The sequence below is a fragment of the Pelodiscus sinensis genome, chromosome 4 (assembly GCF_052426305.1).
Source record: "Pelodiscus sinensis isolate ZL-2025 chromosome 4, ASM5242630v1, whole genome shotgun sequence".
Taxonomy (NCBI): Eukaryota; Metazoa; Chordata; order Testudines; family Trionychidae; genus Pelodiscus; species Pelodiscus sinensis.
The window spans coordinates 70,622,179-70,643,220 of NC_143055.1; the positions used below are offsets into that span (position 1 = coordinate 70,622,179).

Here is a 21,042-nt window from a genome sequence, read left to right on the forward strand (position 1 = left end):
TCCCACAGGAAGCACCCTCTCTTTCATCAGAAACAGAATGACTCTCTTGTCAATGTAGCAAATTTGTAAACTCATAAGAATCTTCTTTTGGAACCTCCTACAGAAATGCAGAGTTTCAGATGTGAAAAGACAAGGACACAGTAGTATTTGTTTGTTTTCAAACCTCTCTCATTGGCTAGCTTATTGGGTTTTTTTTACATAGTTTCTGGAACATGCACATACAATCTGCCTGTGAATGGCTAAATAGCTACATGTAATGCCTACTTATGTAAGACAGGATCTTATTTTTTTCCTCTAACAATCATAAAGAACATGACTACCTGACCTCTAGAGGATGCTGCTTCTGTATGTAAGTATTACAGTGCAAACAGGCTATAAAGCTATGTGTACCTATTTTTAGGTATTCAATAATCAGTTTGAGATAACCAGAAAGGGGCTGTAAGCAGAGTTGGTTGATAATTTTTGAGAAAATGCTTGTTTTACCTGAACATAAATTTTTAGACAATGTTCATTTTTTTCAAGCTTTTAAGAACATAAGAACGGCCATACTGGGTCAGACCAAAGGTCATTTAGCCCCCAGTATCCTGTCTGCTGACAGTGGCCAATACCAGAGGCCCCAGAGGGAGGGATTACAACAGGTAATCCTCATGTGATCCCTCCCCTGTCACCCATCTCCAGAGAAACAGAGGCTAGGGATACCATTCCTACCCATCCCGGCTAATAGCCATTGATAGACCTACCTCCATGACTCTATCTAGCTCTTTCTTGAACCCTGTTAAAGTTCTAGCCTTCACCACATCCTCTGGCAAGGAGTTCCACAGGTTGACTGTGCACTGAGTAAAGAAAAACTTCCTTTTGTTTGTTTTAAATCTGCTGCCTATTAATTTCATTTTGTGACCCCTACTTCTTTTATTGTGGGAATAAGTAAATAACTTTTCCTTAATCACTTTTTCCATACCAGTCACGATTTTATAGACCTCTATCATATCCCCCTTTAGTCTCCTCTTTCTAAGCTGGAAAGTCCAAGTCGTTTTAATCTCTCTTCATATGAGACCCATTCCAAACCCCTAATCATTTTTGTTGCTCTTTTCTGAACCTTTTCCAATGCCAATACAGGCAGTCCCCGGGTTACGTACAAGATAGGGATTGTAGGTTTGTTCTTAAGTTGAATCTGTATGTAAGTCGGAACTGGCGTCCAGATTCAGCCGCTGCTGAAACTGATCAGTTTCAACAGTGGCTGAATCTGGACGCCAGTTCTGACTTACATACAGATTCAACTTAAGAACCCCAAGCGTCCCCAAGTCAGCTGCTGCTGAAACTGATCAGCAGCTGATTCCAGGAAGCCCGGGGCAGAGCAACTCTGCCTCCGGCTTCCTGTAGTCAGCGCTGGTCAGTTTCAGCAGCAGCTGACTTGGTGACGCCTGGGGCAGAGCAGCTGGGGTGCTGCTGGGTTGCTCCAGTAGCGCTTAGAGCGGCGCTGCGGGACCAACCGGCAGTGCCCCAGCTGCTCTGCCACAGGCGTCCGGAGAAAAGCCTAGTCTGCTGGGGGGGGGGGCGTACTAGCTGGGCGCCCCCCCCCCCACCCCAGCAGACCAGGAAGACACGGGCGGCGGACCGAGAGGCACCACGGTCCCGCCGCCTGGGTCCTCCGCGGCTTTGCTCCCAGTCTCCCTGGTCTGCTGGTCACCAGCAGACCAGGGAGACGGGGAGCAAAGCCTCTGAGGACGCCAGCAGCGGGACAGCCAAGGGGCCCACTAGTTACCTCTTTCCACTCTGAAAACGTACCATTTATTCCTACCCTTTGCTTCTTATTTTTTAACCAGTTATAAGTCCATGAAAGGACCTTCCCTCTTATCCCATGACTACTTACTTTACTTAAGTGCTTTTGATGAGGGATCTTGTCAAAGGCTTTCTGGAAATCTAAGTATATGATGTCCACTGGATCCCCCTTGTCCACATGTTTGTTGATCCCCTCAAAGAACTCTAGCAGATTAGTAAGGTATGATTTCCCTTTACAGAAACTATGTTGACTTTTGCCCAACAAATTATATTCTTCTACATGTCTGACAATTTTATTCTTTACTATAGTTTCAACTAATTTGCCTGGTACTGACGTTAGACTACCTGTCTGTAATTGACAGGATCACCTCTAGAACCCTTTTAAAATATTGGCGTCATGTTAGTTATCTCCCAATCATTAGGTATGGAAGCTGATTTAAAGGCTAGTTACAAACCACAGTTAATAGTTCTGCAATTTCCCATTTGAGTTCTTTCAAAGCTCTTGGGTGAATGCCATCTGGTCCTGGTGACTTGTTACTGTTAAATTTATCAGTTTATTCCAGAACCTCCTCTAATGACACCTCAATCCGGGACAATTCCTCAGATTTGTCACCTAAAAACAATAGCTCAGGTTTGGGAATCTCCCCATATCCTCAGCGATGAAGACTGAAGCAAATAATTCATTTAACTTCTCTGCTATGACTTCATCAACTTTGAGTGCTCCTTTAGCATCTTGATTGTCCAAGGGCCCCACTGGTTGTTTAGCTGGCTTCCTGCTTTGGATGTACTTAAAAAAACATTTTATTATTACTTTTTTGAGTTTTTGGCTAGCTGTTCTTCAAACTCCTTTTTGGGTTTTCCTATTATATTTTTACACTTAATTTGAGAAAGTGTATGGTCCTTTCTATTTTCCTCACTAGGATTTGTCTTCTAAAAGATATTTTTTTATCTGTCACTAGTTCCTTTACCTGGTTGTTAAGCCATAGTGGCACTTTTTTGGTTCTCTTACTGTGTTTTTTTAATTTGGGGGTATACATTTAAATTGAGCCTCTATTATGGTGGTTTCGAAAAGTTTCCATGCAGCTTGCAGAGATTTTACATTTATCACTGTTCCTTTTAATTTCTGTTTAACTTCCTCATTTTTGTGTAGTTCCTCTTTCTGAAATTAAATGCCACAGTGTTGGGCTGCTGTGTTTTTTCCCACTACAGGGATGTTAAATTTTATTATATTAAGGTCACTATTTCTAAGCGGTCCAATTATATTTACCTCTTGAACCAGATCCTGTACTCCACTTAGGACTAAATCTGTAAATATATTGGGGTTTGGTTTCTGAAAATTATTATAGAACCTAAAATTGTTGCCAAAACCTTTTTGGACCCAGAATGTTGTTAGATTTTAGTGTTTGGAAGTTGTGGCTTGAGGAGTGTGGATTGGGTGGGGAACTTTCCATAAGAAATTTAGAAAAAAACAAACCACCACCACCTCCATTTTCTTTGAAGAATCCATGAAAAATATTTTTCGCACTTCTGACCAGATCTAATAGTAGAAGACAGTTCAACCCCAAACGTTCTTACAGTTTAGGTCCCTGATCTGCAATTTACTTAAGTGAGAGAACTCCTGCACTCCTACAGAGCCTCAGTAACTTCAGTGGGGTGCCATGGGGTCACACCAGTGAAGTGAGGGGTCAGTGGACAAGACAGACAAAAGAAATATTATCCCTAGCTAAAGATGGAAAATTGAGTGCAGAGAGGTTGTGTCTTGCCAAGTTACACAGGCAGATTCTCCCAAAGGTAGGGGAATTGAATCCAGGTCTTTTGAGTCTCAGATCTTAACCTTAAGGATATCCATCAACTAGTTCTCTTCATAGTCTATTGCTCCAACCTTTGACCTTCCTTCCTCTTATTTCCTGCCTACTGCTTTCTCATCCTCACTCATGTCACAGAAATGTAAACTCTTAGGAGCAGAGCCCATCTTTCTCTGACTGCTGTGAAGTGCTGAACATGCTCTGGCAGTAGAAATTAATTGCTATCGATTAAAAAAAAAATCTAATTGTAAGCACTCTTGTCTGTATCCTATATAAGTAAATTTCATTTTAAAAAATGTCAGAAGTGCTGTTAGCCCACTAACCATTTGTATGTTTCGATAGATTTAATAGAATCCAGATGGCATACCATATTTTTTCCAAAATATTTTAAAGTCCATGACAGACAATTGTCTCCTGCTGACCAGAGATCCTTATTGAGATGACTGTAAAACAAATGTGTTGCTTGTTTCTATTAGAGTAGAATGGTTATTGTGAAGCAGTTCCTGTAACTTTGAATAGCAAAGAAGAATGAGTTTTATATTACATAAACACTGCTCATTCCATAGGCTTAACAGAGATGATTAGCAACTCCTGCAGGAATTGGCTGAGCAGTATGCATGATGTATGTGATGCTATAGTACTCACTTGAAAGCAGTTGCAAGTGTTTAGGGATGCCTTTCAGTGTGCAGACAGAGTTACAGAAAAAGCTTGAGCAATGAATGGCCCGAGAGACTGGAAGTGCAACTGCCAGTACAACTATAGGTCTGGACAGTAGATAGCAGGAGTTATCACCATCTGAGTTCTGTTCAGTGGCCTATCTGAAACGAATCTGTTGGCCTCATTCTGGTGCCTGGTAGACAGGCCTTAATGCATTTCCTCAAATGGTAACTTTTAGTCTCAGGAACCAGTTCTAATATTGAAAGAGACCCTGAAGACTGAATTACTCTCTTATCTCCATTGATGGCCCCTTTGGGTCAGGGTTGAGGCACAAAGGTAGAGCAATGTGGGAAATCTTGTACTGTTGCTTTTCATTCTGTGCTTTCTCAGGAAAAAAATACTTTAGATTTTTCTAACTTAGTCCTGCTCTTTTTTTAAATCTGTCAAACAGGAGCTTCATGCTCTGTCAGTAAAAAAATTAATTATAAAGAAACTTCAGGGTAAGTGGGAACCAGACTACAACTCAAAGATTAAAGAGTTACTCACTGGTAAAAACAAACTTACTCTCTGAGATTAAATATGTTTCAGATGGTTGCTCAGAACAGCAATCAAACTGTTACACTGAAGCCAAACTCATGTTCTCCTCTGGTGAAGCCCTGATGTATAGAAACTAAGCTGTACTACTTATTTTGTACTGACTTTTATGTAGTGTGTGCATATGAACTAACTGATTAATGGAGACGTTAAGCATTGTAGAAAAATACTGGAAAAGAAAGACAAAGGGATTGTATTCACTGGCTGCTCTGTATGAATGATCATGTGAAATACAGAAGTCATTGAACCCTTTGTACTGTGGAACAACTGGTAAATTAAGAAGTTAATTGTGATGTATAAAGCAGCTTCAAAACACGCCAGTTCAGCAAGAAAAAATCCGTCATTAACAAGTGATACAGTTTTTTCACTAGTTCTTTCTCAGATTGCTTACTGCTGATACAGATATTCAGGCAGATGGAAACTCAAAATGCCTTTTGGCAAAGAGAGTGTAGGATAATTTTTAATATTTGCTATGCTCTGTTTCCCACTGCCATGGCCATATCTATCAAGGAAATGGACACAACTATGTTGTAACATCTTTAACAGATCAAATCTTTCTACTATAAACTCAGTTCTTTGTATATTACATTAGGCAGTGCTCGTGGGAGGGTCTGACTCCATCAGAGCTTCTTTTGGAGGGTATTTCAAGGGGGGTGATGCTCAGTGTCTCTCCATCCCCACCTTTCACCCATGAAATGAGAGAGAGGGAGAATGGTGTTCCTTTTGCCAGCAGCCAGACAGAAGAATGGAGAGACTATATCAAGCAGGAGACTACAGGACTGTACAATTAAACAATGGGTCTATAATTCCAAATGAGTCAATAGGAGCTATGGGTGCTCTGCACCTCAGAAAGAATCTGTCCCAATCTACCACTACAAAGAGGTGTTGGCATATGCAAGCACTAAGTTTTACATCTTCTGAAGTAGAGGATTGCTGTGGGTGTGTTTAGGATTTGGAGCACAGAGAAATGTCTTGGGGGAAGACTTCAGTCTATCAAAGGAAACTGGATAGGATTGTGATCATGCCTGGTACAGGAATAGAGATCACTGATATAGGGAATCTTGGTTTTGAAAGAGGAGGCATTGAGTTCTAACAGGAAACTGATTTTTGTAAGAGGAGAGAGACCATGAACCAGGTTGTGGACTGACAGATAATCTACCATTGTTGGGAAAGATGAGCGTTTGTTTGTTGGATGAAAGATGTTTGCAGTTCAGAAGATGATGATTAATATACTTCAGAGGTGCAATGATATTTAGAAAATAATGCAGAATGCAAATAATATGCTGTCTTTTAGAAACCTGTGTTATAGTCAGGTGAAGCATTTAAAAGGAAAGAGCATGTTATAGTGTGTAAGTTCACTCTTACCTGTGTCCTTTGTGGAAACTGCCTCAAAATAAGATGTTGCGGTCTGCTGCCAGACATGCAATAGTCTCTTTGTTCTACCTGATGTTACATAGGACACTGCTTCTTCTGGTACACATGTTCACTGGCTGAGTCATGTGACTTTATATCTACCTTTCTAGAAGAAAGCTGGTAAGGATTTTTTTTACAAAATACTTTAATTGAAAAAGATTAATCTGTCAAAACTTTTCACAGAAATATTAATTTGAATGATTTGTTTGCAAAATAGAATTCCTGTTTTCCAGCTATCTCTTTAAAATTAATCTGATTTCTGGCAGATTGGGGTATTCTAATTTAATACTGAGGATATTAATATTAATCCTTAATACAATTTATTTGACCAAAGTGGGTGTAAAACAAATTAATTTGGCCCATTATTGAAATTTCCACCAATGTAAAATGTTTGTATATGATCAATTATGTCTTAAAATATTACCTGTCTACATTATTTTGGAATAACATGTTACTACTTTTGTAAAGTCCATGACAGATACATTTAAAAACTGATCTAAGCAATCTTCTTCAAACATCACTTCTCATTTTTAACAACCTACTTATCTTTTATGTTTAGACCAGGGGTCTCAAACTCAACTTATCTTAGTGCCAGTGCCTTACCTTCAAATCTTCCTAGTGGGCTAGCGGGTACCCCCTTCTGGCAGGGCGTGGGGTGGGGGTCTCAGCACATTCTCTCCCCTGCACATCTTCCAGTGCCTCCTGCTGGCAATGCCCTCTACTCACCCATGGGTCCACTTGCCCCACCTACGGCCTCTGGGCAATTAAAAGCCTGCTGGGTGGCCCTGCCACCACCACAGGGAGTGCAGCAGGGCTAGAGTAGCTTCCTGCTACTAGCTCCATGCTGCTACTGTCAGGTTTTTGTGACCCAGGGGAAATGTGTCTATAGGTGTAAGCTGTGAAACTATTAACTCCTTTTGTGAAACTGACTAGATATCAGTGATGTCAACTCTTCTGATTTGTTCACAAGCCTCCTGATATTTGGAGATTTTTTTTTCTGCAAAAAAAGTGTTGTTTGAATTTAGCCAGATCTAAGAACTTCACTACCTGATGCCTTATGCACTGCTCTCCACTGTTGTCAGACTTAGTAGATTATGCTTGTTTGTTGGTGCATGGTATTAGAAGGGAATGCCAGCTTTCCTTTCCTTTCCAAGGAAGACTTTAAGTCTCATGGTTTGTGGAATAAAGCTAGAAAATGTGTGCTAAGTTCAGCCATAGACCTTAAACATCAGAAGCCAAATAAAAAGACCCTCAAGTGTATTTTCTGTGATTTCAAAAGCTAGTCTCTTTTGGGAGGGAGGGGGATGATTTGTGAGTTTTGAACTCTTATATTGCCAACCCCAATATATGCAAGTTGATGGTGTCTCCCCCTAAATCCAGGAGCCTTGACAGAGACCTGGATTCTACAAAAGACATGAAGTGAGTCTTTACCCTGACACTCCCATGTCCTCACACTGGGATGAGTCCTACCCCTGCTAACATCTGCTCCGTTGCACTGGAATCCCACCTGCTCCCGCTAACATCTACATCCTTGCGCTGGTGCCCCCTGCCTCCTCCCAGGAAAACTAAAAATGCAGAAGCACGTCAGCTTGGACAGCTTCCTTGCCAGCTCAGTTTGCATTGTAGTGGAGGCAGCTAAGTGCTTCCCAGACTGAGCAGCACCCTTTGTGGCCAGGACTATGTGAGTGCTGCGGGCCTGGGTGTTTTTCAAAATATTTTGCAAACCAGATTGGGGAAGTACTTGGGCCACAGACGGCCTGTAGGTCAGGAGTTTGAGACCCCTGTTTCAGATCTATATTATCCCAATGTACTGCTTTAATGCTCGATCATTAGGAGAAAAACAGTAAAAACTTCTGTTTCTCATGGAGAGGTGAAGTCCTCGGTTATATAAACAGCAGAGTGAAAAGAACAGTCAAGTATTTCTGCTGCTGTTTGGAAAGTGAAAGATAAAGCTAGATGTGTTTTGAGACTGTCTTGGAAATTGAGTTTTCTGAAAGCTGTCCAGGTGTTACTGTAAGTTACTCAGACTGAAAAACAGATAACAGCTGCTTTAAAAAAAACAACTGCTTTTGACATTTCTTATAGCACCTCACTTATAAGGGAAATGAGTGGCCTGTGAGATATGTGATTTTCACTATTGTCCCTGCCACAGTTACTCTCTACTGTAAGCTCCATTTAGCCCTTATTACTCAGGCAAATAACCCACTGACATTTTGCCAGAGTAAAAACATGTTCAAAAGGTCCCTATACATCTTAAGACCCAATCCTGCAAATACTGAATGGAGTAGTCCTTAAAAGAACAGCTCTGCTGAAGTTAATGAGACAATTAGGATGAGTTGGTGGATCAGAGTCTTACACTTTCTCTGTCCTCCTTCATCCCCAAAATAATTCCTTTGCTCTTTTCTTTATTAATGTATTGCATATCAGATAATTTTTAGACTAAATAATAGAAGTAAACAAGTGTACACTACTACTGCATTTCCATGTAATTTAATTTAAATCTACTGGATTTCTTGGTTGACGATCATATTCATTAGACACAGCCCTTACTCACATGAGTCCACAGGGTTGCTCACATAAATAGGAGATGCAAGGAAAGGTTCATGTATGTTGTTAAACATGCAATTCTTCTCCTGTGTTTCACTGGAAGGTTTTCATTTAAAAGTTCATTAGACAGAATACTGAATACCATCTGGCCTAGGTCAGGTCAAGGGCAAAATAATAAAGGTTAAAATTAGCATCTTTTTATCCCACTTTTGTAATATATTTTTCCTTTTTATGAATAAAAATATATTCATAGTTCATAAAACTAAGTTCTGCTAACCAGACCATTGCTGGAAATTTGATCAAATTATGGGCAAAATTGTGTGAATCAATCATGTCTATCATAGGCAAAAATAAAATAATTTGCTTTAAGAAAGCAATAGTCCCTAGTTTAGTGTGCAGGGTTTGTTTGTTTGTTTTAAGAAAAAAGCATCTGTGTATAAAGTCACAGCTAGTCCTGACTGAAGTAAAAAGTGTTGCAGTGCTACCAGCTATACATCAAAGTGATGAGTGGGAATGCTAAATCATGCCAATTCTTTTTCAGTAATCTACTTTGCTGATAGATTAAAAATAGTTTTTCACTAGATGGTGTAAATTTCCAGTAGGCTGGTCATAGGGCACAGAGAGAGCAATACCCCAGAGATGTCTGTAGCATCTGTGAAGATCTGGTGTTTAAGACTGAGATTAATGACATAATAGGTTGTTAATCTACTGACACTTTCTGTCAGTACTTTCAAATAGGAAGAAAGGAGATGAGGCTAATGTTAGACTATTCACAACTTCATTTTTCTATGTCTAAATACTAAGAGAACTTTACTTTCTGTAGCACAAAGCAACAATATAATTTTTAATGCTTTCTGCCGTGTTGTGAAACCACAGGTTGCACGTCTATAAATCAGGACACTGTTAAGCTGAACCATGGATGTTCCAGGATCAGAGTGTTCTGGCACATTTGTGTGTGTGTGTGTGGGGGGGGGGGGGTTTACTGCAGGGGGGCTGACCAAGGGTGGTGGCAGGAACTGGAAAGCCAATGCGCAGCTCAGCTGGGCTGTGGGAAAAGAGGGTTGTGGCGGGGAGCCATAAATGATCTCCTTTGGTCCGACAAATGGACCTGAGGGTGCTGGATCAGGGAGATCTGACCTATATTTAAAAAATTCTTTTAGATTTTTTTTCTAGTCTTAATACTGTCAGACATAAATACTATAGCCTAAATTATCCTTTGAGTCCTATTCTATAGGCCTGATTTTGCAACTACTTTCACTGTTATGTAATCAGTGGGCTTTTATATGTAGGCAGTGGGAATGAACCCATCTGTAACAGCTGGGATTGTAAGTGAAAGTGGAAGTTAGGTGGACAACATTATTATATAAACATTTACTGCATTTTTTTCTGACTGATCATTCCATTTATTAGACACGGCCCTTACTCACATGAGTCCACTGGACTGCTCACATAAGTAGGAGATGGGAGTCAGGCCCATTGTGACGGGGCATCCCAGCCCCGCACTGGCTGAGGGGAGGCTAACCAAGCCCACTGGGCTGAGAAGGCCCCTCCCTTACGGCCTTGCTGGGCATGCTCCAACTGCTGGCCTGCTATAAAGGCGAGAGAAGCAGCTCAGTTGGGGCTGACCTCTGAAGGGGAAGGAGTTCCTGCTGGAACATAAGAGCAGCCGCCCTGGCTGTTGGAGCCTGAAGCGCTGCCCCAGCCAGAGCTACAGCCACAACCACTGCACCGACATCATCCACCGCAGCCTGCGGCCAACCTAGCCGCCATCGCGTCCACTGTCGCCGCCTCACCGGACGCTGCTGCTGTATCAGCCGCTGTACCAGCTGCCGTTGCTGGGCCTCTCAACACGGCTACTGCAGCGAGATCTGCCTGCACAGGTGAGGCCTATGCCAGTAAGGGGGACGGGGTAGGAAGCAGCCCAGGGTGGGGAGCAGGAGGTGCATCGGAGGGCTCGGTGCATTTCGGGGAGGACTCCCTGCCGAGCCAGTGGTGGGAACTACCCACCACTGATGGGGCCCTGGGCTGGGGCTTAGTGGAATGAGAGGGCCCGGGCCCACCTACCCCACCACACCCTTATGCCCCCTGACAAGGGGCATTAGAGGCTCGGCTCCTGGGCAATATTGACCCCCAGACCGGGGAAGCCAGAGACTCGGCTGCTGGCCCATATTGACCCCCAAAGGGTGTGGGGTGTGCCCCTTGACACCCATGTATGTATGTATGTGGCTAGTTTTGTTTATCATTTTTACAGTATGCCTCTACTTCGCCAAGATTTCTATAGATTCGTTTTTTCCTCATCTTTATTTTGAAGTACTTTAATTTTCTCTTTTCTCCTCTTACCAATCAGTTCCCATGTTTATGCTGAGATCCATTGTTTTTTGACAGTCCCTCTTTTTCTACCAATCATCATTTCTGCTGCTTCAGTGACAGCTATTTTAGAATAGTCCTAACATTTCTCTATGTTGTTTGCTTCATAGTCTCTGAGAGGCTCAAATCTGTTTTTAAGCTTGAGCAGAATGCAGTCCATAGTTCAGAATCTTGCAGGGTATTTTTTTTTTAATGTCAAATGGCTTGGATCTCTCGACCATCTTTTCCAGCTTTTAAAGCTTTAATTTAATGCTTACCTTCAGTAAATAGCAGTTGTTACCTATGTCTGCTCCTCGAAAAACTCTCGCATTTAGATTGTTGTTTTCTATCTTTGATACAAAATGAAATAGACTATATATATATGTATTTGACCATTTGGTGATACACGTCTTTTTGTGAATGTCTTTGTGCTCTAAATATAAATCGCAAATACTAAGATTGTTTTCTATACAAAATTCTAGGACTCTAGTACCAGTATTTGACAATGTTCCAGTTGTGTGAGGGCCTATAACTGTTTCCTAGCCTCTCCTATCATTCCCAATCTGGACATTGAAGTCCTCCATAACAAGCTCTAAATCATAGCTCAGATTCCCTCTACCACATTTCCTAGTTCTTTTTAGAAGACGTCTTTATCCTCTTCATCAGCATCATTTGTGGGTGCATATAATTGTACTACAGTACACTTTGTATGTCTGAATTTAAATCTTGCTGTGAGTATCTTGTCTGATCCTGGCTGCCAGGCCATTAGCAACTGTTTCACAGCTGTATTCATTATAATTTCAATTCCTTGCACATGTTTATTTCCATTTGAATAAGTAATTGTTTTGTCCCATGATATTAGCAAGCCTTGATCTTTCCATCCAACCCAAGGGCTTTCATCATCTGCCATCGTAATTGCATTGAAATGCTCCCCATCTTCAAGCCAAGGCAAAAATTTCATGGTAATGTGAGCAGTTTATGTAGCTTGTGAGTTTTTTACGGTGAAGGGAAGCTATCCCATTGATCAACGCTCCTTTCTGATCTGGGCTTAGGACCAGGCTCACGTATATCAGGAAGTGTCATCAATAATACAAAGTGTTGCCTCTCTACAGGCTGATGGTGCTGCCTCCTCGGTGTTCTCAATCCCTCCTGGCTCAGGCATGAACACACAAGCTGAGCTCTCATAGCTTTATATGGCATAGTATTCAAATAGAGGGTTTGCTAGATCCGTGGAAGTAATTCTAAGTAATTCTAGAATTTGGGTTAGAAATTCTAAGTAAAGGCTTGAAAACACATTCTTAATTCGTCTCTCTGTATGTCTGAATACTGCAGGATAACAATGTGAGAGACTGTTCCCTGCTTGTGTTCTACTCCAATAATTAGTAGACAGAACAAAATTCATATTGAAACTGGCTTTCAGCTAGAACACTGAGCTTCCTGACTAGTGGGAGTTAGGGCTGTTTATATAACTTTAAATTTTTGTTTCAAAATGTCCATGAAATTGCCAAGTGAAGCACTGGAAACGGAAATGTACTTTTTAGCAACAGATCAAGCAGCATCAGTGCAAGTTTCACTTCATCTTTACCAGTATACTTTACCTCTCACTGAATGGAAAAAGATATTATAGTATCCATGCATAGTTAAGCCCTGGCCACTGTGCTGAGGTTGTATGTTAATGCCAGTTGTAATGTGGAAGGAAATAGATGGAACCAATTTATTTGACATAAAACCTCCATTTGCTTTGTTCCTTTGGTATAAAAGGGATCTCTTGGAAGCTACAGATGTTCTATAAAAACATGAATGTGTTGAGTTACACACTTATTAAAGTACATTTGATTGTAAAGTGACAAGTAGAGGAAAAAACTGTGTACAGTTATGTGGTTATAGTTGAATATGGTATTCATAATTAAAACACAAGGGCAACTAATGCACATTTGGACAGTCAAGGAAAATAGACCAATGAAGAAAAATAGGATAATAGTTTGGTCACCTGGTATCTTGCTCAGTGTGGCTGAGGAAAGTTAGTCACATTGCAAAGTACTGCTAATTTTCTAATGATTATATCCTATACTTTACAGCAAAAGTGGGAAAAGAGGAACTAAATAATTAAACTACCTCAGGAATATCTGATCTAGTGGACTTTCCAGTACTAGTGGCCTATAACAAATGGTTAAAAGGTTATATGATTTTGTTCTGATTTCCATTTGATATTTTTCAATGCATTAAATACCTTCAACTACTTTGGTGAGATGGACTATGCTAATTCATTTTTCTAGAAGCTGAAATAGTTTTTTCTCAGACAATGACTTTATCACATAATAGGTGAGCTGAAATTGTTTGAAAAACTGTGCAGTTTCTACCAAAGACCATTTGGAGGGTCTGTATGCAGTATGTTTGAGGAAAGACAATTAGGTAATTTTACTTTTCTCGTGGAAATTGTCAGGAAGTCCTGAATGTGTCTTTACACCATTATATAGAGAACCATATGTGATTAATTTGCTTGTAATTCTACAGTCATAGTAAACCAGACATAGTAACAGCCACTGTTGTGTTAGTTGCTTTAATTTTATCCATTAGGGATGGAAAAGATCTATTAGATCCAGGTCATATATCAGAGTAGGATGCAACCCCTCCAGTAGCCTGAGGAGGTATCAATATTAAACTGATTCTTCACTTCAACACAGTCAGCTCATCCTTTACCCCTAGTTCTTTCCTAATTTTGTAAGCTGGCTCAGATTCATTGCTTGTGTGTGCTTTTGGCCATATGCTTAAAACATGTAGCTTGTAAAACAGTATTCATAGGGGGAAAGGTTAACATAACTTTTTGCAAACATCTGGTTATTCTGTGGCCAATAAGTTCTCTAATTGTACATCTAAGTTTAAATAAGCATTTACTAGAGAATAGCTGAACCCAATCTTGTCTGAGCCATGGGAAAGACTGTTTGTATTGTCATTTTGTTCACTTCATCATGCAGTTTTAAATATTTTAAATAAAAGGCAGAGAAAATTCTTTTGTCAGAGTTCCAATGTGTACAGAGAAGGCCACTTAATCGCTTAAAGCAAGGAGGGGCAATAATTTTTACAAGGGGGCCACTTCAGAAATTTCTTGTGCTTTCTCCCCCCAACCCTGATTGGCCTATGATGGGGGAGCATGAGAAATCTTTCCCTCCTTCTCCGCCCCCCCCCAAAAAAACAGCTGGCGGTTCCCTCTAGGTGCCTAGCGGAAGGAAACCTTCATGCTCTCCCTGCCCCAGGCTGTTTGGGGTAGGGGAGTGGGCAGTTTCCTCGCCCCTGCAAGACCACACGGCGGCTAGAGAGAGACACTGGCAATTTTAAAACTGCTAATGGGCGTCTCTAGCCAAGCACCCCCCAAGCAGGGCGGGGACAGTATGTGAGAGAGACTGCGCACTCCCCTCTCCCAGGCCCTGATTGGTCTGGGGGTGGGGCGCATGCAAAGCTCCCCCACCTTCACCAAATGCATGCAGCAGCTAGAGATAAATGTGGCTGTTTTAAAGCAGCTGATGTGTGTCTCATGCTGCTGTGGGCTCTTGTGGGGGCGGGACAGGGGTGGGACAGGGTGTTAAAGGTTCAGTTTGAAGGCTGTTCCAGGGAGAGAGGACTACCACAGCCCTCTCTCACAACAGCTGCTTGGAGCCAGGTGAAAAGTGCCTCTACATGGCTGCTGCAGCTGCAGCTCCAGCTGGGGGAGAAGTAAATGTCCCCTAGCTAGGACAGGTCCAGCTTTGTCTGCCCTTATGCTCCTTAGACTGAGTGAGGAATGCAGAAAACTGTGTGCTTTCCTCTCACTCCCTGACAAAGGGGAACAGCCAGCAATCAGAGCCGGTCTTAGGGGCGGGTGAGCGGGACGGTCGCCTAGGGCTGCCATTTTCAAGGGGCCGTCATTTTAGGGGCAGGCCACGATCGCATTTCGGCCCAACCTCCTGAATCTCTTCTCCCCCTCCCTCCTCCCTCTTTTCCTAGTTACTCCCTGGCTGTTTAGGGCTGGCCCTTCCGGCAGTGTCCCTGTATTGCTCTCCCTAAAGCTGGCCTGGTTAGTGGGAGACTTGACGTGGGGGTCACGGACAGAGAGGTGTACCTCCCACCACCCAGTTAGCCCCTACCTGTTTTTTTCTATTTGGTTTTCCAAGAAGTAATCCCATTCCATGCACATCCCACTTTCCTGGCACAACCATACCCTTAATTGTTATGATTAGAGGAAGCTTCATATTGAGTTTGGTGGTCCTAGCTTTTACTGTTTAGAAGGAGTTCTTGAGCAAACAGATGGACAGGCAGACATACTCTCTCAAATATAGAAGAGATATTGTGTCTGGAAACCCAAATACATCTTTACCTATATAATGTATAAAGATTGGTCCATTGTAAATTATTTACGTATTAAAATTGATGTCACTCAAGTCTAATCCTGGAGCTCTTAGAATCTGAAATCTGATTACTGAGATGTACAGCAGAAGGTCAGAATCTCTGTATAGCACATTTACCTATGAGCTAATAACTCAATAACAATTATAGCAATAGTAATTTGGTGACAACTTTGAATCATTTTTATTAGCCTAAATAGTTAGGACAAGTGTTCCAATCTCTTAACTTCATTTATCAGCTGAAGCCATATAAGTTACATTTCAGATAAGATTGCTAACCCTCAAAGACTGTCCTGGGGTCTGCATGAATTAAAGTTTGTCAGGTGATAGAACTTCCAGGAATACATCCAACTAAAATTAGCAACTTTATGTGACCCTTGAGTTAGATCTGACTAGGTTGATGGAAGAATTCTTCCACTGACCTAGCTATCATCTTTTGAAGGAGGAGTGTTAACTACCTTGATAGGAGAAAACTCACTTCTGTTGATGCAGGAAGCATCTGCATTACAGCAGTTCAGCTGCAGCATCATCTTTGTTCATCTGCAGCAGCTGCAGTATAGACATACTCTAGCTGTAGAGGAAAGGAGACCTGGAATCACTCAAAAGATCCTCCAGCTGACAACCAAATGGCTAATGAGCTGTGTTGTCTTACTCAATATTGTATCCCTGATAAAGGGCTGGTGTTCTACCTTTAAGTTTTATTGGCGTAATCACAATGTCAGAAGTATGTGGGATGTTTTTTTCTCCTGATATAGTTATGCTAGGAAAAGCCCTAATGTAGATGTAGTTATACTGGTATTAAATGTGTTATCCTGGTGTACACTGAGATGGAGAGAATACCATTTTTTAATTACATCAGCATAGTTAAAGCACAGAAGTGTAAAGACAAGATAATAGGGCCATGCAGAAAAGGAAAATATATGGGATTGCTAAAAAGAAAATAGAGTGCAGCAATTTTCAGTGTGATGAAAGATGAGTTCTCAGAACATGTGCCTGCCAAATCATTTCTGGCAACAGATTCTTGAAGATAGCAGTGTTAGGTTAAAAAGTGCAGTATTAAAATCATTGATAGTTTTATTGTAAATTACTGCTTCAAGGTGTAAAATGAAGATTTCAGTTCAATATTTTAAAACCTATGCAAAGAGAAAGCCAAACTGGGCCACATGTTAGGGAGGAGAGATGCATGCTAAACTGCAAAATTGGCTACGTGTTAGGGATGGCACACAGGTAATAGCTCCATGACTGGGGTGCTGAATTTTCAGCAGTGACTGTAAGTTTGCGTGCAGCATTGCCAATGCAAACCATTACAAATTATGAATAGGGGCTCTAAAACTGAGTCGCTTAAAATAATGAAATTTAATAAAGTTGTTTTTTCAGCAACTGAGAGTACTTGATTTACTTAGTTGTTTTTCTTCAGGAGCCAGGCGTTTAAGAAAAACACCACATTGGATGAGATGATGAAATAACAAGACTTGCCAACACTATGTGAGAAGTTATGCAGCTTTTGTCTAGTTCTCATTGCTGTAGCGAGAAGCCAGCAAACATGTCAGAACTATACCTGAAAGACTCAACCAAGAAAGTAAAAATCACTGCTCATGTAGTAGTAACGTTTGTAAACCACTCACGAATGTGAGGGACGTAAATTATTTATTGCCTGAGGTTAGAATTATTGGGGTTCGTTTAAATGCAAGTCTCCTGAACTAAACAGCGAAAGTTAAGGCTGGAAGGGACTTGAGCCCAGTTGCTGTTTCACAGCTGCAGTGGGTGAGACTCTCCCTGGAAGCACCTGCTGAGACTCCGCAGGAACTGGGGATCAGACCCCGTCCCGCAGGCAGAGCTGGGGCAAGGGGACTCTTGCATGGGGGGGGGGGGAGGGGAGCTGCTGCGAGGCACCGATGGGCCGGGGCTAGGAACTGGCTTTCAGTAAAGAGCCGGTGGGCGGGGCTGTCTCACGTCTGTTGAGCCCGGCGCAGCAGCAACAGCCCGAGGCGCCGCTCCGGCAAATCCCAGCATGCGTTGCGCCCCTATGTCGCCGGCAGCTGCAGACACTCTAGCTTCGGTCCGAGCAGCCTGGCCGCGTTGCATGCCGGGAGCGGTAGTCTCTGGCTGGAGCTGCCTAGCGCGTCGAGGGGTTCACTCTCCGGCCCCCGTCGGAGAAGGACGCTGCGCGCGCACCCGCCAGTAGCAGCGCGAGCGAGGTAGGGGGAAGGCACGCAGAGCGGCGCTACGGAGCTCATCGTGGTCGCCATGGTAACTGCTGACTCCCGAAGGCAGCTGCGCTACCGTGGCGAGCGCCCGAAGAAGCTCCAGGGCCGCCTGCAGTGGGATAGGGGCGGGCGCGTGCCCGAGTCCTGCCGAGGCTCCAGCCCGTGCGAGCCCCGTGGGGCTGGGCCGCGCGACGGCGCTGCCCGTTGGAGTGGCCACTCTCTGCGCGTGACTCACAAGCTCCTGTGGGTGGGGGCGCCGGGTCAGAAGCGAGCCCCGGGAGCCTGCCCAGGGGAGCCCCCGCCCCGCCCCCCGGCGCAGTGAACAGGCCAGTGGCGAGAGAGCCCCGCGCGGGCATGTGCTGCAAGAAGGCCGCGCTGGGCGGGGGGATGGTGTCGAGCCCGGCCGCATCCAGCCCCGGGGCTGAGCCGGTCTTATCGCCGGTCACGCTTGGGCCATGGCTCAGAGGTGGGGGAGGTGCAAGACCCCTGCCCTCCGTTAGACTCCCAACTCCTACAGGCATAGATTGTTCTCCTTTGGGTCACCTTAGGATCCAGGCCAGCAGGGCTGCTGCTCACATACAGGGAGGAACTAGTAGGGGAGGTAGAGCTGGGCGGCAACCTGGGAAGCAGTGATCATGAGATGGTAGATTTCAGGGTCCTGACCAAAGGAAGAAAAGAGAGTAGCAACATACGCACCCTGGACTTCAGAAAAGCAGACTTTGACTCCCTCAGAGATCTGATGGGCAGAATCCCCATGGATGCTGACATGAAAGGGAAAGGAGTCCAGGACAGTTGGAAGTATTTTAAAGAAGCCTTATTGAAGGCACAGGTAGAAACCATCCTGATGCGCAGCAAGAGACGCAAATATGGTGGGAGACCGGATTGGCTTCCCGGGGTTGTCTTTGGTGATCTTAGGCACAAAAAGGAAACTTAGAAGAAGTGGAAACTTGGACAGATATGACTAGGGAGGGGTTTAAATGTATAGCTTGAGAATGCAGAGGAGTTATCAGGAAGGCGAAGGCACAATCAGAATTGCAGCTAGCAAGAGATGTGAAGGGTAAAAAGAGAGATTTCTACAGGCATGTTAGCAAGAAGAGGGTGATCAGAGAGGATGTGAGGCCCTTACTGGATGAGGGAGGTAACTGAGTGACATGATTTCGGGAAAGCTGAAGTACTCAATGCTTTCTTTTCCTCTGTCTTCACAGACAAGGTCAGCTCCCAGACAAATGCACTAGGTGACGCAATATGGGAAGAAGGTGGACAGCCATTGGTGGGGAAAGAACAGATTAGGAACTATTTAGAAAAGCTAAACGTATGCAAATCCATGGGTCCGGATTTAATGCATCCGAGAGTACTGAGTTGGCAAATGTAATTGAGGAGCCTTTGGCCATTATCTTTGAAAAGTCGTGGAGATTGGGAGAGATCCCGGATGAGTTGGAAAAAGGCAAATGTAGTGCCCATCTTTAAAAAAGGGAAGAAGGACAAGCCAGGGAACTATAAACCGGTCAGTCTTACCTCAGTCCCTGGAAAAATCATGGAGGGGATCTCAAGGAATCCATTTTGAGGCACTTGGAAGAGGGGAAAGTGATCAGGAATAGTCAGCATGGATTCATGAAAGGCAAGTTGTGCCTGACCAATCTGATTAGCTTCTATGATGAGGTAACTGGCTCTGTGGTTATGGATGTGATAGACCTTGACTTTAGCAATGATTTTGATACGGTCTCCCACAATATTCTTGCCAGCAAGTTAAGGGAATATGGATTGGATAAATGGACTGTAAGACGGATAGAAAGCTAGCTAGAAGGTTGGGCTTAACGGGTAGTAATCAACAGCTCGATGTCAGGTTGGTGGTCGGTTTCTAGTGGAGTGTCCAAAGGATCTGTTGTAGGACGGGTTTTGTTCAATATAATTATTAATGACCTGGATGAGGGGATGGGTTACACCCTCAGCAAGTTCGCAGATGACACTAATCTAAGGGAAGAGGTAGATACTCTAGAGGGCAGAGAGAGGGTCCAGAGTGACCTAGACAGATTAGAGGATTGGGCCAAAAGAAATCTGATGAGGTTCAACAAGGCAAGGACAAGTGCAAAGTCCTGCACTTGGGATGGAAGAATCCCAAGCATTGTTACAGGCTGGTGACTGAATGGTTAAACAGCAATTCTGTGGAAAAGGAACAGGGGATTACAGTGGATGAGAAGCTGAATATGAATCAACAGTGTGCCCTTGTAGCCAAGAATGTGAATGGCATATTAGGTTGCATTAAGAGGAGCATTGCCAGCAGACCCAGAGAAGTGATTGTTCCCCTTTATTCGGCTCTGGTGAGGCCACATCTGGAGTATTGTGTCCAGTTCTGGGCCCCCAACTAAAGGAAGGATGTGGACGCATTGGAGAGGGTAGAGCTGACAGTGACCAAAATGATTAGGGGGCTGGAGTGTTTGACTTATGAGGAGAGGCTGAGGGATGTGGGTTTTAGTCTGCAGAAGAGAAGAGTGAGGGGGGATTTGATAGCAGCCTTCAACTTCCTGAAGGGAGGTTCCAAAGAGGCTGGAGAAAGGCTGTTCTCAGTAGTGACAGATGGCAGAACAGGGAGCAATGGTCTCCAGTTACAGTGGGAGAGGTCTAGGTTGGATATTAGGAAAATCTATTTCACTGGGAGGGTGGTGAATCACTGGACTGGGTTACGTAGGGAGGTGGTGGAATCTCCATCGCTAGAGATTTTTAAGTCCCGGATTGACAAAGCCCTGGCTGAGTTGATTTAGTTGGGATTGGTCCTGCCTTGGGCAGGGGGCTGGACTTGATGATCTTCTGAGGTCTCTTCCAGCTCTATGATTCCGTGAGTAGTCCTGTAATGGTCAAAGCCTTCTAAAGCATTTTGAAATCCTTTGATTACAAAATGCTGTGGTAAAAAACAAATGGTGTCTGTAGTGTCTCACAGGTGAGAATACTGATGAAATAATACTCATGAGATTAGGATGTACAATCCTGGTTAATCAATTAACTGCTTACCATGTGGCTGGGGCCACCCTCTGCCTGCTGTGGGTGGAGAGCTGCTCTTTGGGGGGTTGGTTAACTGTTATCTGGTAAGCATCACACAGTAAGGGTGACCCCTATCAGTCATGGTTACCTGTTCATATCCCTATTTGCGATAATAGGCAGATGGTGCAGTGATTAAAATGGGAATGACGCTATACAATCTTCATGATTCATTTCTAGGCTACTCTGTTGAAACCGCCAGTTGTAATGGTTCTTTGTGGATGGGTGATTTATTCTGACTTAATTTTTCTTAAAGAGTATTCTCACAATTTCCTAACATTG

General features: G+C 43.2%; 1 protein-coding gene across 11 annotated transcripts in view; it reads left to right on the top strand.

Moving 5' to 3' along the window:
• The first annotated feature begins 10,412 nt into the window (after positions 1 to 10,412).
• Positions 10,413 to 21,042, top strand: part of CBR4 (carbonyl reductase 4) — a 156,586-nt gene continuing 145,956 nt past the window's right edge. Inside the window, exon 1 of one of the 11 annotated variants that reach the window (XM_089777927.1) lies at positions 10,413 to 10,675. Coding sequence is in view for 7 of the 11 variants with exons in the window: in XM_089777923.1 (XP_089634049.1) it covers positions 17,768 to 17,770 (3 nt within the window). In the remaining 4 variants the exon portion in view is untranslated. The other 10 variants (XM_089777923.1, XM_089777928.1, XM_089777924.1 and 7 more) reach the window with 10 other exon arrangements.